This window comes from Atractosteus spatula, chromosome 6 (genome assembly GCF_055471065.1).
Source record: "Atractosteus spatula isolate fAtrSpa1 chromosome 6, fAtrSpa1.hap1, whole genome shotgun sequence".
NCBI lineage: Eukaryota > Metazoa > Chordata > Actinopteri > Semionotiformes > Lepisosteidae > Atractosteus > Atractosteus spatula.
In genome coordinates this window covers 63,216,488-63,230,122 of record NC_142711.1, presented here as the reverse complement: position 1 = coordinate 63,230,122, position 13,635 = coordinate 63,216,488, and the positions used below count along the sequence as shown (strand labels likewise).

The following is a 13,635-nucleotide window of genomic DNA, read 5'->3' as shown; positions in this document are numbered from 1 at the left end:
GGTTAGTTTAATTTTTTTATTGAGCTGAAAGCGCAATAATGCATGCCTTGTTAAGTGCTTTGGGATCCTTCATGGATAAAAAGTTCTATATAAATGCAAAAGGATGATGATGATAATTAATAATATCTTAGTAAGATGTTGAAGCTGTTAATGATTTTTCCTGCCCTGATTCTCTTTCATCAATCTACCAAGCAGACTGTCTGACAAACAGCTTCCAGCTCAAATCAATTCCCATCCTTGTTTAGCCTTTCCTGAACTTTACTCTTCCCAATTATTTAAATACAAAACTGTTATCATCCACAGGTCTGTTTTAATGCAAAATCTTTGCTATGTTAATAATTTATTAAAAATTTAAGTGCTCATTTTAATCTCTAATTATACAGCAAACACTGCAGCTGCTCTTTCATCAAGTAAGGGTCTTGATCTCCAGAGTCACACTTGCTTGTGTACACGCGCACACCGGGGGGTGAGGTGGAATTAGAGTATAAATTTATAAAAGGTTGAGTTCAGATTTCCCCTTGACTGCACAAGGAACTTTTCAGCTAAAGCATGTTGTCATGCAGTTGCTGCAGAAGGATTTTTCACAAGCCTTCAACAGACTTCTGAAGCATCGTCAGCTTCACTGCTTCCTTCAAGAAAGGAGTCAGAAATGTCTCTCAAATACCTCCGTATTGCACTTTTGAGTGCATCCAAGCATGAGCTGATTTAAAAATGTGTAATCAGGGCTTTAATTCTGTGAGCTTAATGGTCTGATGAAGCTCTCTGCTAAAACGCCCGAGTTAGTGAGCAGCCCAGGAAGCCTTTTGCACACACCTTTGATTCAGAACTAAAAGATCCATCCACCCTTCTTCAGGCACTGCTTTATCCTTAGAGGGGTGCAGTGAACTGAATCTGGCCAAAACAGAGTGAAAGGTGGGACCACACCCTGTATGAGATGTCCGTCCATCGAAGGGATGGAAAATGAGAGCCAGAGAGGGTCCGGAGATGGTCAGTGTGAGACAGTGAAAGTCAGGGAACGGGCGCTTTAGAATTCACAGACATAAGGGTCTGTTTTAATGTAGTGTTTTAGAATTCTTTGTGCATATACCTTTCACAGCATGTTTATATTAATGCATTACTCACTGTGGATCTTACCCAGTGACAGTCCCATTATACACTGTGTTTCAAGGAGCTCCAAATTCACAGCCTCCTCTTCCTGCAAAGCTCTACTGTAATTGATTCGCTATTCTGTAAACGTCTGCGGCCCCTTTGTTAATCACTTTCAGATTTACTGGAGGAAGCCTTATTTGTTTTATTAGATTGACATTTCAGATGTTGTATGGATTTGAGGAAATCCCTCATGAGCAACGAAACAAGTAAAATGAAATAAACACTTGTTTACTAAATGGTATTAAATATTTAATGAAAAGGACTTTAGTGCCCGTAAATCTGACAGGTCTTAAATGATATACTGATTTCACTAAGTAGGTTAGGTTATTGCTAAACAGTTCTATGAAGTGTAAAGAACATTTTTTTACTGAGTAGATTAAATTGGCCTTTTAAATAAAAACAGTTTTCTTAATGCTGTATTTATTCCTGTTTATTAATATTTTATTATGTATAATACCTTTTTTTAATTCCTTATTATACTGCTATAAAGAAAATGTGCTTTTTACGTACTGTAAGGATTTCCATACAGTATGTTCAGTTATAGAAAATTATGTAACACAAGTAACGCAGAACATGCACATCCATTTTCAATAGTCCTATTATTGCAAAAGATAGTACTATAATTATAGTAATACTGGGGATACAGAAATGCAGTTGTGGGACTCAGATATTTATGTTGGACATAGGGGATCAGTGTTTCCAATCCCTTGCAATCAGGTACTGTAACTGTAAATTAGCATGTGATGACTTACATTCTTGTCTTGTAAAATGACACCATCTTGATAGAAAACTAAATGAACAGCTATTTTATATTTGATCTGTCAACCAATAACTCAGTGCTAATACTCCCTACAGACCAAGTGCCAACAAAACATGGCCACGCCACAGAGCATCCTGTAGAATTAATACAGGAGCTGGTAAAATTGTTTCAAAAAGCATTGTTTCATGGTTTAATTTGAAGCAACTTCAAACAGCACCTGTGGGACTGACTGTTCCAAGACAGAGACCCACAGCTGAGATAAGAGAGGGAGTTTTATTTGATGTTGCACTTGATCAGATCTGAGGCACAGACACAGATTTATGACATGGGCTAATAAATACATACTGCATATCACTTTTTATATTAGAATTACACATTAGTATGTCCTAATGCATTGTGAACATTTTATTTCTTTAAATAAAAGGTTTGAATAATGATAAGAAAAATTCCAGGCACATTATTGTGACAATGTGTGGCCAAAGAATTTGCACAATGTGATTTTCCAGATGACAGCTTTGATGAATGCACATCAGCAAGCAGAGGAAACTTAAAATGGGTTAAACTGGGAGACCCCCAAAACTCTTCTTCCTGAAACTTGCATCATGCTGGAATGAAATACTTTGTTTCAAGCAGTCTTGAGGGTCAACAAGAACAAAAAATCCTCTTCAGCCTAAACAAACTAAAACACAGTACGAACAGGACTGTGAAAATGAAGCATCAATTTGGATCTTCCACTCAGGAAGGGGTAAAGAAAGGGATCAATAACGTTTTGTTGCTGTTTCAGCCTTCATTTTGTTGACTGTCTTTTTAAATCAGAAATATTTTGAAGCCATACAAGTACTCTTCCACAAATGCAGTAGGGTCCAGTTACATGCCCCTGTGTAAGAATGCCCAGCAGGGAGATCAAGACCACTCAGGAACAGGTACAAGCAGAACTCATCATGCTCTTTTATAAGGGGCGGTGCACAAGGACCACAGGTTAACTGAGTGCGTAGGGAGCAAATATTACACTGGTAGAAAGCACAGTAACTACTAATAATAACATCTAGAACTGAAAACAAAAAATGACCATGGCTGTCTATGCAATAAAAGGTCCTTCTGCTTTTCTTTTGGAGATGAAATAAGAGGAAAAAAAAAGAAATATCTCGGCTCTGCATTAAAGCCCTCGCTTCGGGACTGACACTGTGAGCCCCGAGATCCGACGGCAGAGTGACAGCAGTGGAGGGAGGACAGATGCAGCTCTTGTTAATACGTCTCGGGGAGGGGTGGCGGGGGGGCGCTGTCGTAGGGTGCACCACGGATATCCTTGCTGACTTATATCCTTTGCCAACCAAATGCTGCTTAACTGACTGTGTGCCCCTCCTGCAGGACTCCCGATCTCAGCTGGCTAATGAGAACGGTGAATTTCAGAACAGCACCTGAGCATAGTGCTTCAATGGCCGAGTCTCTTTTGGAGCTCAATTATTATTTATACAGTACGCGATACTTTCTGCTATTTTTGTAAAGGAGATCACGAACCTTTCTCACTTTTTCCTGATATCTGCATGCAACCCGATTCCACTAATGCCTCCTCCATTCCCTTCTCCTTTTCTAATTTATTCTTTTCTCCCCCTGGCTGGGGTAGTTGCGAAGAGCTCAAGCCCACAGGCATTCGATCTTGCCAGAGCACAACTGTTCACACAAAACCCGGCAGGGATAATCTAAATAGGACAAGAAGATACAGAGATAAAATGGGCACAAACCACATTAATCTCCTGCTCTGGGGGTCGATTCACTGCAGATCTGCAGACTCCAGCTGCACGTTGTGCAGAAACGAAGCCAGCTCCCCAGTCTCTGCAAGCTTCAGCAGCAATGAAATCACTCCTGGAAACACAGCGACAAGACCAATTCCAACCTGACCAGAGCGCAAACCTGCCCCGAAACAGCAACAACTGCAACAACAACAGCCACAGCAACTACAACAAAAACAACAGCAGCAACAACAGAAGCAGCACCAACAACTAAAACTACAACAACAGCAGCAACAACAGCAGCAGCAGCACCAACAACTAAAACTACAACAGCCACAGCAACAACAGCAGCAACATGATCAACAAAAACAGCAATATTAACAACAGCAACAACAACAACAATAGCAGCAACAACAACAAAAACTACAACAGCCGCAGCAACAACAACAGCAACAGCAGCATCAACAACAAAAACTACAACAACTGCTGCAACAACAACAGCAGCAGCAACAACAACAGCAACATGATCAACAAAAACAGCAATATTAACAACAGCAACAACAACAATAGCAACAACAATAACTTTGCACACCATTTCAGTATTTCAAACAGTCCTCTTCTAAAGCCGAACCAAGAAGGATCAATTTGTGCTTGGGAGTGCAGACGTTTGCATTCAGTTTTTCCTAGAGGAAGTATAATCCTATTAGGATTGCCTGCAGCTTTTGTAGTGTCCTATTATCTGTGAGGATGTTTGGACTTTTTGGATGAGATTGCCTGCAAATCCGAGACCTCCACTTTCGACCAGAAAAATGTTGTTCTTTCTTCCTTGGTTTTATGAATTGCATCTCATTGGGTATTTAATCAAACATCTGCATGTGTAAGAATATATATTTTTTACTAATTCAAGATCTAAGCATCATGCACATAAAGTTAACCGATAAGCCAAGTGAAGTTAATTTTCATTTTCACCCTCAGCAGGGTACGCTTGCTCTCTGCCTGAACAGGGTGAGCTGTCCCTACTCATGGACCTGCGTGTTTATTGTAACAGTGGGGTCCCAGGACGGGTTTTCTGCAGTGTGTTCACAGTGATCAGACAAGGAGAATTCACACTGGTTCACCAGGTCTCCAGTCAGCACAGTCATGTCTCCTTAGGCCATGGCAGAGCTAGGATTGTTGGGAGAAATTCTTGTGTGTGCCTTCACAAATCAGCAAAGCATTTTATACTCTTGTAGTTCAGGTGGGGAGCTGCGTCAGCATGCGTAGGCTGCAAAGGAACAAGTAATAGGTTTATTCCATGCTGAAAAAAGAAGAAAGAAAACACAACGTTTCGGCTGTGGAGCCTTCTTCAGGTGCCACACCTCCAGAAGGCTCCATGGCCGAAACGTTGTGTTTTCTTTCTTCTTTTTTTCAGCATGGAATAAACCTATTACTTGTTCCTTTTATACTCTTGCCCCATTACAGTCTTCTGGGTACCTTCATCCTCAGCAACGCTTGGAGCTGCCAGTTGGAGCTCAGGACACAATAACAGGACCGTTACACTGCACTGAAGAGTCCAATATGGACAGAATCACTTACACTGATAAATGTGCCGGCTGTTTGTTTATCAGACTACCGAGGAAGACAATACAGTCACGCTGCCCCTTTTCAATTTTATTTAATTTAGCACTGAGCCTCAACAATTATGTCTTCCTATATATAGTCAGACACATACAGCATGTATTGGCATCCCATGTCTCAACTTAATTAGCTCTAGGCCTTAAAAAGGGAGTGACGCTTAAACAGAAAGGTTAAAGCACACACTTACGTGTAAGTACAGTATGAGACGTCACTGTGAGAGTTAAGAGACCAAGATGCCAATAGACACAGAAGAATGAGCCACTGTTGGAGCACTGAAATAATGGATCTCCTGTAAGGTGGGAATAGACAATCACTACGTGTCCAGAAGGAAGATGGATGAGGACGGCTGAAAACAGAACTCTGCTAAAGAGTCTAGCGCAGCACCCAGGAAGACTGCAGTGATCTCGACTACATACACAGACGATACTGTCAATCACCATCATGTCAAGGTTTCATTTTATTAAGTTGAGCTTAATGAAGTGCTCCAGCTCCCTCATTCTTAAAACTTCCTGCCTTTCAGCAAACACCCAGGCGCTGGGAAAATTTCCACGCCTGTCACTGCGGTCTGTAGGTGCCCCCTTTTCCGCCATCCTGCATCTTTCTTCCATCTCCAAACCACTGACCAGGCCACATCATTCTGACTGTCACAGGAGGTGTAAAAATTACACTCATGCCCAGGGGGAAGTTCATAATAGAATATGTAATAAAATAATAAATTTGGATTAGGATTTCAGGCCCTGCCTGCTAGAAATGCATTATTCAGTCATATTTCACAGTGTCTAATGCATTACTATTTAATTACAACCTACCACTTTTCATTCACAGTTAATTAACCTTTCAGACAGTTTCTGACCTTAGATCTCGCTAGTCTCATACCTAAGGATGAAGGGAAGGGAGGGAGCGAGTCGTCCAGGACTTTCTAATCCTAGATTTAATAAAGCGAAGGTACTCCCGGGCAGAGGATTCCACTGTTACACACGGCTGCCCACTAAAGAAAGGTTGAAATGTTATTAGCATGAAAGAAAGCATCTTTAAAAACACGGAACACACAAAGGATATGGTAATCAGCTGCCCACATGGGATGATTCCTGTAATTCGGGCAGGACTCTGGTGGCACACTGCGGGCTTTGACAAACAAGGGAGAACAGTCTAGAAAAAAACGAACACATCCCAAAGGTCACTAATCACACATTACTGTAATCAAGGAGGGAAACAAAAATGTGCGGGAATCATAACTGAGCAGCCTCGTTTTTGGAAGTTAGAGGCAACTGTTTCTTTTCCATGAGGGTTTCCATCGTTTTGAGATTGGTTTCGATATTTTGTATTATTACTACTTTTTTTTTTAAAAAAAAGGCCTAATTACATCTGCGCTGCTGGAAAGGAATCAAATGCTGTTGGTATTATCCTGTGGTGCTGTGCGGGTCTTGGCTGTAATCTCCCAAACGCAGAGTTGTGGGGACTCAAAAGCAAACAAACAACACTGTCTCCACACAATTAGCTCTGGGACGGAACATCAGTTCTCACCTCCTAATTAAAACGAAAACCAAATCCCTGGCAATGCCATCGCGTTCAAGTCGCTAAAAACTAGGAACAGAATACAAACAAGACATTCCACTGGTATGTCAAAGCCTTTTGTCGAAAACTGAAACAGCTCCAGAGTATTGATTGCTTTCAGTAAAAAATTAAGAAAATTAAAATTCATTTTGCGCTGTTGAATGTAAAAGGAAGTGAAAATTGGGGACTGGCTGAGGAGGTTTTAAGATCAACAAACTCTAGAACACAGCTGTGCAAAATACTTGAGTATTAAGGTGGTATGTGAATGCATAAAATAAATACGCCCATAAGTAAAATATGAAAATGAATCAGAAATATTCATATTTGACCTGCATGGGAAACTGTTATACAGTATTGTATTTGCAGCATGCACATATTCATTTTATTTGTTTGAAGTAAGAAAAACAAGTATGTTTACTTTAATCATTTTAGTCTTTAACAGAGAAGAAAGACTATGAAGGGACCTGATTCAGACTTTCTCTGAAACATTGACAACGTTAACCCAGATTTCTTCTGAATCAGCACTGGAATACGATGCAGAGGTCAAATTTAAAACTAAGAACAGGAGGCAATTCTGTACACAAAAGGTGGTGGGGGTCTGGACGAGCTGCCAAGCCATGTTGTTGAAGCCATGACCCTGGTTTCCTTAAAGAAACAACTGATTGAGATCCACAGATCAATTAACTAGTAAATACCAAACAGGTCAGAAGACCCCAGTGGCCTCTTCTTGTCTGTAACTGTTCTTATGTTGCTAAAAGAGTATCATCCCAGGCTGAATTAAGTCACTGACAATTGCATGTGCTGTTAGTTGTGCTGGGTGATACTGTGTGAACTCTTTAGTTTCCAGCTTTCAACTAGAGTGTGGCATCAAGCTTTAAAAAAACATGTCTTCTGGGACACCTCTGACTCATCTTATTTTCAGGCTAATGAACTTGGTCCAAAACCTCAAAAAGTATCCAATACTTTTTCACTGAAGGTTTATGTGGCCAGTAATGAAATAAACAGATCATCTGGGCATGAGATAAACACCTCCTCTTCCATTCTGAATTTATTTGATATGCTTCTTAATATTAACAAATATTGGTGCCACAATGGGCAAATTGCAGCTGAAGCTTTTAATTTACAGCCCTAATTTTAAGGGTGATACATAATGAGGGTAAACCCGTTTCTGCTGTGTTGATAACAGTAATTCATGGTGCCTTGAGAAGCATACGGTGAGAACTGCAATCACTAAAATATTAAAATCAAATTTCAGATATGTTAATGAATGTCATTTCTTGGGAACAAAATTATAAATTATTGTGGAGAATATATAGGGTCAATTTTAATAAAATACCATTAAACAAAAAGGCTATTGAATTCTGTGCTCCTGGACCAGCAAGCAGTAATTGATCTGATTTTGAAAAATGCCACAACAAAGACTTTGATTAGACCATGCTGGTTATTCACAAGATGGTTGGTTGCGTGAGCAGTCGGCAGCAATGACATAGAAAAGATACGACCCATTCCATTAGTAGACCTGAACTTTTCCAAGGATGAAGGCCGTATTTTTTACATTGCAGTACTGTAAAAGCACAGCATGCCAAAGCTCAAACGTCAGTAAAACTAATAAATATCAATATATTCAACTGGATATGTTTGATTGTATTCAAATGCAAATATTTCTAAAAGGAATTTTGTATTTTAACTTATACTCATAAGCAGTTTTATTCTGGTAATTAAATTATAGGCAACACTGATATTTCAGTTTCTAAACTACGAATGTTTTTTTAATTCTATTATATTCTGCTAAATTATCTCTACCATATAGGACTGTTCTGTGGTATTTTTGTTCAGTAGGACTTCTGTATGTCTCTATTTACATAGAAACTACTGGAGGAATGTGATATACAACTCTCACAGCACCTGCTGTATGGGTCAGATACAGTATGTCATCCCGCCATATCTTTACCTTAGTGGAAGGACTCAAATCAAAGCCACAGCTCTGCACGTCAGTAACTGAAGTGAATTTGTGACTTTTCCTCCTCAGAGGCCTTGCACTTGCGAAGGATTTCAAGATTTGAATCTCTCCGAGGTCAGAACGTGTGAGCCGATGACGGGGGAGCCCAGAGGAGATTGCAGGACGGGCTCGGTGACCACCAAACACCATTCAGCTCTGAGAGCACCGCTACTCTTGAGAAGCAGTGGAGGAGATGTCAGGATGTGAAAGGGAATGATTTGAAAAAATAAATACATTCCCGCCTAGTGGTGTAGTTTTTGGGTAATTCATACATTCGCCTCACTTCTTCATTGACCCTGGTATGAACGGTAGGTTCAAACACCTGTGGGTTAATGATGAAGGAAGCACTGGTTCTCTCACTCAAGAGGTCGTTGAGGGCTGAGGAATATAAATACCGTATTTAGGTCCCAAACGTCCTAGTCCCCATTAATTTCTTACTTTAACATATCGCCAGCCTAAATTTTCACAATGAAATTGTTTAGTGGAACTGCTTTTAAAAGCCACGCTGATGAAGACGATACCCTGGTTTGTTTCAAGAAACAGCTGGATGAGATCCTGGGATAATTGACCACTAATTAGCAAATGGTCTAGTTGAGCCTAATGGCCTCCTCTCGTTTATAACCTTTCCTATGTTCTTATCCATCCATTTCCTCATCCTCTTATCCAGCACAGGGTTGCAGGGGGGAGCTGGAGTCTAAAGCAGCAAGCAATGAGTGCGAGGCAGGGTACACCCGGGGCGTGGTGCTAGTCCATCTCAGGGCTCTTAGAAACTGGTGACTCAAGTGTGTCCTACAACACCTGCTGGTCAGGGCTCTCTGGGTGGGTTTGAGAGGCCTGCACAAGGCCAGAGTTTAACTAGACTGAAACTGGTATGCTGCATGACAGCCCCTACAGGAGCAATTCAAGAAATGTTAACGGCAGAGAAAATTAAACGAAGACAAACAAGGATAAACTGCTAGGCACAATCTGACTTAATCTACACAAATCCACCAGATGAGAGATGTCATTACGTACATTCAACTAAAAAATGAAAATATCGTTTTTTTTTATCTTAGCATCCATACAGGTTTCTGTCCCCTGTGAAGTCTGACTCTTAAGCATTACCTCTCAATCTTTCTTCTTGATCTCTTTTCCAGTTCTAATTTATTAACTGAACAAATGAGCATGTTATGCAGATTGTGAATGATAATGCTGATTATTAAAATTGATTAAAACAAAGCATTATAGAGGTGTGAAAAAATAACGGTACATTAATGAACAAGTACATTGAACTCAGTTATACTGTATTCGCTATGTGCTCACAGCTTTTTCGTGGAGATACATATATTATTTTTACGTGACTGAGGTGATGAAATGAGCTAAGTTAATTGGGAATTATAGTTGTTTTACACTTCAACGGCTCTGGAACATTATTTTGATGGTGGGAAGTGAAGTGGTACTGTGGACTGCGGTGAGCTTAAGTTTGTTCTCAGGCTGTCTTACCCGAACGCTGTCATTAACCTGTGATCCTAGACTGGAAACAGTCTGCTGTAACCTGCTCCGTTCCTGTCATCTCTGCTATTTTGCTCCTCGATATTAACTCTGTCGTCTAACCTTGGAAGGCAGAGCAAAGATTATTTTTCATCTTGAGGCTTTTTGCCCCTTTGCCATTTCTTCAAAAAGAGACACTCCACTGAAATGGACACCAAGCCTGAATAGGACATAGGCCAAAACCTAGCAGAGTGCAGTCAGAAACCATGACTTTGACATCCGCTCAGTGTCTCCACCTGTCGGTTTTGTGTAGGGTTTATATTGCTTAATAACAAAAAACAGCTGTTACCTTTAACCTGAATCTTAAATAAAATAGTCATGATTGAAATGATCAAAAGTTCTGATTCCATATGTGTATTCTCTAGTCACGCTGTCTAGTTTGAAGTTAAATAAGACAGAGAGTCAGAGCTGCAGAAATATTCTGCCCTCTTGTCCCCAGCAAGACACCTCAAACTCAGCGAGGCACTTAGAGACACAGTGACATGAAGACCTTGACAGTATAATATCCTTCTCTGCAGGCTGGATAGAGCAAAAGTTACTGACATTAAAAATAGCCAACAAAAACCAGAAGGAAAAACCAGGACTCTACCTTTCCCGGTCACCAGCTGTGAGGTCATAGAGATGATTTGCTCCTCCATCAGCACATGCCTTGAGTGTTGCTGAAACAGACAAAAGCATGAGGGATAGTTTCATTGTCAGGCTTTTAGAGGCAGTAATAAAAAGGATTCATTGCTTACACAAATTAACATGAACACAAACATGCTCTCAAATCTCTAAATTTCCCACTTGTAAGTGTTAGAATGCTGGCATGACTTTTGCAAATCAAAAGATGTCACATGAAGACAACTGGCCTGCGAACCACAGGTGAGACAATATTACGAATTTTGTGTTCAAGAATTAAAAGAACTTCTTTACATTGTGGTTTTACATGCAGTGCCTTGGGAGCATATCCACTCCTTCCAAAGACATCCCGTTGTGTTCAATTACAGCTGATATATACACATCTTTCTTTTTAGGAGAATATTTTAATCAAACCCTGAATGCCCAGACCGAACACTTTTATGGGTGAAAGAAGGTAATGTCAGCAAAAACCATTAAGAAAAACAAAGAACCAAAAAGGTATTCACCCCCTCAGTACTTTGGCAGCAATTACAGCTTCAAGTCATTTTGGGTACATATCTACCATTTTGAAGTTTTGATCCCAAATATTCACTTTGAAAAAGATTAACATACACCCTTTGTAACTCAACAGAACGGGACATCATTAGAAGTGAACACATTGGCTTGGCACTGTAGGCACACCTAGGCACATCTAGGCACTCGCTGCTAGGAGAACATGAAGAACTATAAATTTCCCATATGACAAATTCGCTTTTCTTATGGAAGCTTAATGATAGCAAGCCCAGGCATTTATTAAAACAGGAAGTCCAACTCGTTTAAATGGCTGGGCCGTTAATGAGGATCAATCCCCCAATTTTGTGACCATTTAAAGGTTTTATACATTTTTTATATACATGCTCATATAAGGCTTAAGATGTATATTTCATTCTTAGTAATGCTCTGGCTGAATTTTAAAAAATATTTCACTCCAGAAGAGCACCTAAGAGGTTATTCATATTTTATGTAGCATCTCACAGCATTAGTGTTTTTTGGAGTTAAAAGAAGATTTGGTATGCTTGTCTGTTAAACGTGCACACAAATACAGCAGCTAAACTTGAGATACATATTTGAGAAGAAAGACATGTGGTCATAACTGAGTTTTCAAACAGGAGCAACCTTTGCCTTGAGCTCTTTTTGTATCTAATAATAATGTCAAAGCAGAGAAAACTGTCTTGATTCATTCTATCCTTAACGGTGTGGAAACAGTCCTCTTAATAATTTGAACATAAGGTCAGTCTTCCTCAAGCCATTATATCTTATTGATACGCTCTGCAGGCTTAATTGGTATTGAAGGCAGAGTCAATGATTTTCTCCTACATGCTTTGCAGGGCCAGCAACAAGCAGAAAGACATTCCTGTATTTCTTTCAATATATATTAATAAGCACCCTACAGCTGGATCTCACACTGGGAAGAGCGCTCCCAGGAAAATTGCTCTGTCCATCTCTGTGCAGAACATATAGAAGACTGGACAGCAGGGGGTCTAGCATTAGAAACCTCTTGAATGGGCGGAGTGAGAATGGAAGACACGATTCTTTATGCATTTTTAGAAACGCAATTTCAGCATCTCTACATTCACACGAGACCAGAAAAACCTGCTAAAATATAAAATGAACACATACAAATATGATAGATATGATAATATAATAAAAATACGACAGTTCCAAAACAAGCAAGCCCATGTACTGTAGCTACACAGCATTTAAAATGTACTATTAAACACAGAAGGTGGGATGCAATGTGAAATTAATGAATGTGGAATATTAAAACCTGCTGATTCACGAGACTGCTGCTGCTCCTGGCCCTAAGTGCTCCTACATGGATGTTTAAGTGTGCCCACAGAAGATGCAACGGGCCTGAGGTGTCAGAACACGTCAATAAATCTCACGTTTTCGACATAAGGACGTTTACAAACGAGAGGAGGCCGTCCGCCTCATCTATCCCGTTGGGAAGGTAACTGATCCCCAGGTCTCGCCCAGCCATTTCTGAAAAGAAGCCAGGGTTTCAGCTTCGGCAGCACTCCTGGGTGGCTTGTTTCACTTTCCCACCACCCCCTGGGTTTGAGGGCTGTCTCCTGTTCTCGGTATTTAATGTGTTATCAGCTGTTGATATTTCACTGTTCTGACTAGGGTCAGAAGGTGGAAGGTAGGTATTTTCCTGGATCACTCTGACTCAAATGGCTTGATCAAGGGTCCACCGGCAGTGCCCCACCTAGGACTGAGCCCACAGCCGTCCCATTCTGAGTCCTGGCAGACCCGCCGCCCTGCTGCCTGTTTCTCCCTTCCCTTCTTGTACTCGTGACACATTTTTTGTGGGTCTGAAGGCTGTGCTAAGGTGATTTATATTTGACTTTGATAGTGGCATTAGGGAGCATACAATTTTAATACAGTGGAATAATACTTTCTAAACAGCAGGGTCGTACTGTGATCTTTATTCACACCACATTTCCCCTTCAGTGAAAACAAAAAAAACTATTATACAGATTGTGGTATTTTCAAAAGGTTCTGGACCTTTTCTTAGTCAATAACTGTACTATAGTACATCACGTGATGTCTGAAGCCGATTTGGCTGATCTACAAAATAATATTAATGTGATACCAAGAAGGTTTTTTGGCACTATTTTCTATGGCTGCACAGG

The 13,635-nt window shown here is 40.3% G+C and overlaps 1 protein-coding gene across 1 annotated transcript in view; it reads right to left on the bottom strand.

Moving 5' to 3' along the window:
• The window catches only part of tpk1 (thiamin pyrophosphokinase 1), a 120,112-nt gene that overhangs the window by 53,232 nt on the left and 53,245 nt on the right, over window positions 1-13,635 (bottom strand). The window contains exon 4 of the mRNA XM_088919006.1: window positions 10,929-10,998. Within this exon, the coding sequence (XP_088775132.1) occupies window positions 10,929-10,998 (70 nt within the window). The remainder of the gene's footprint in view (window positions 1-10,928; window positions 10,999-13,635) is intronic.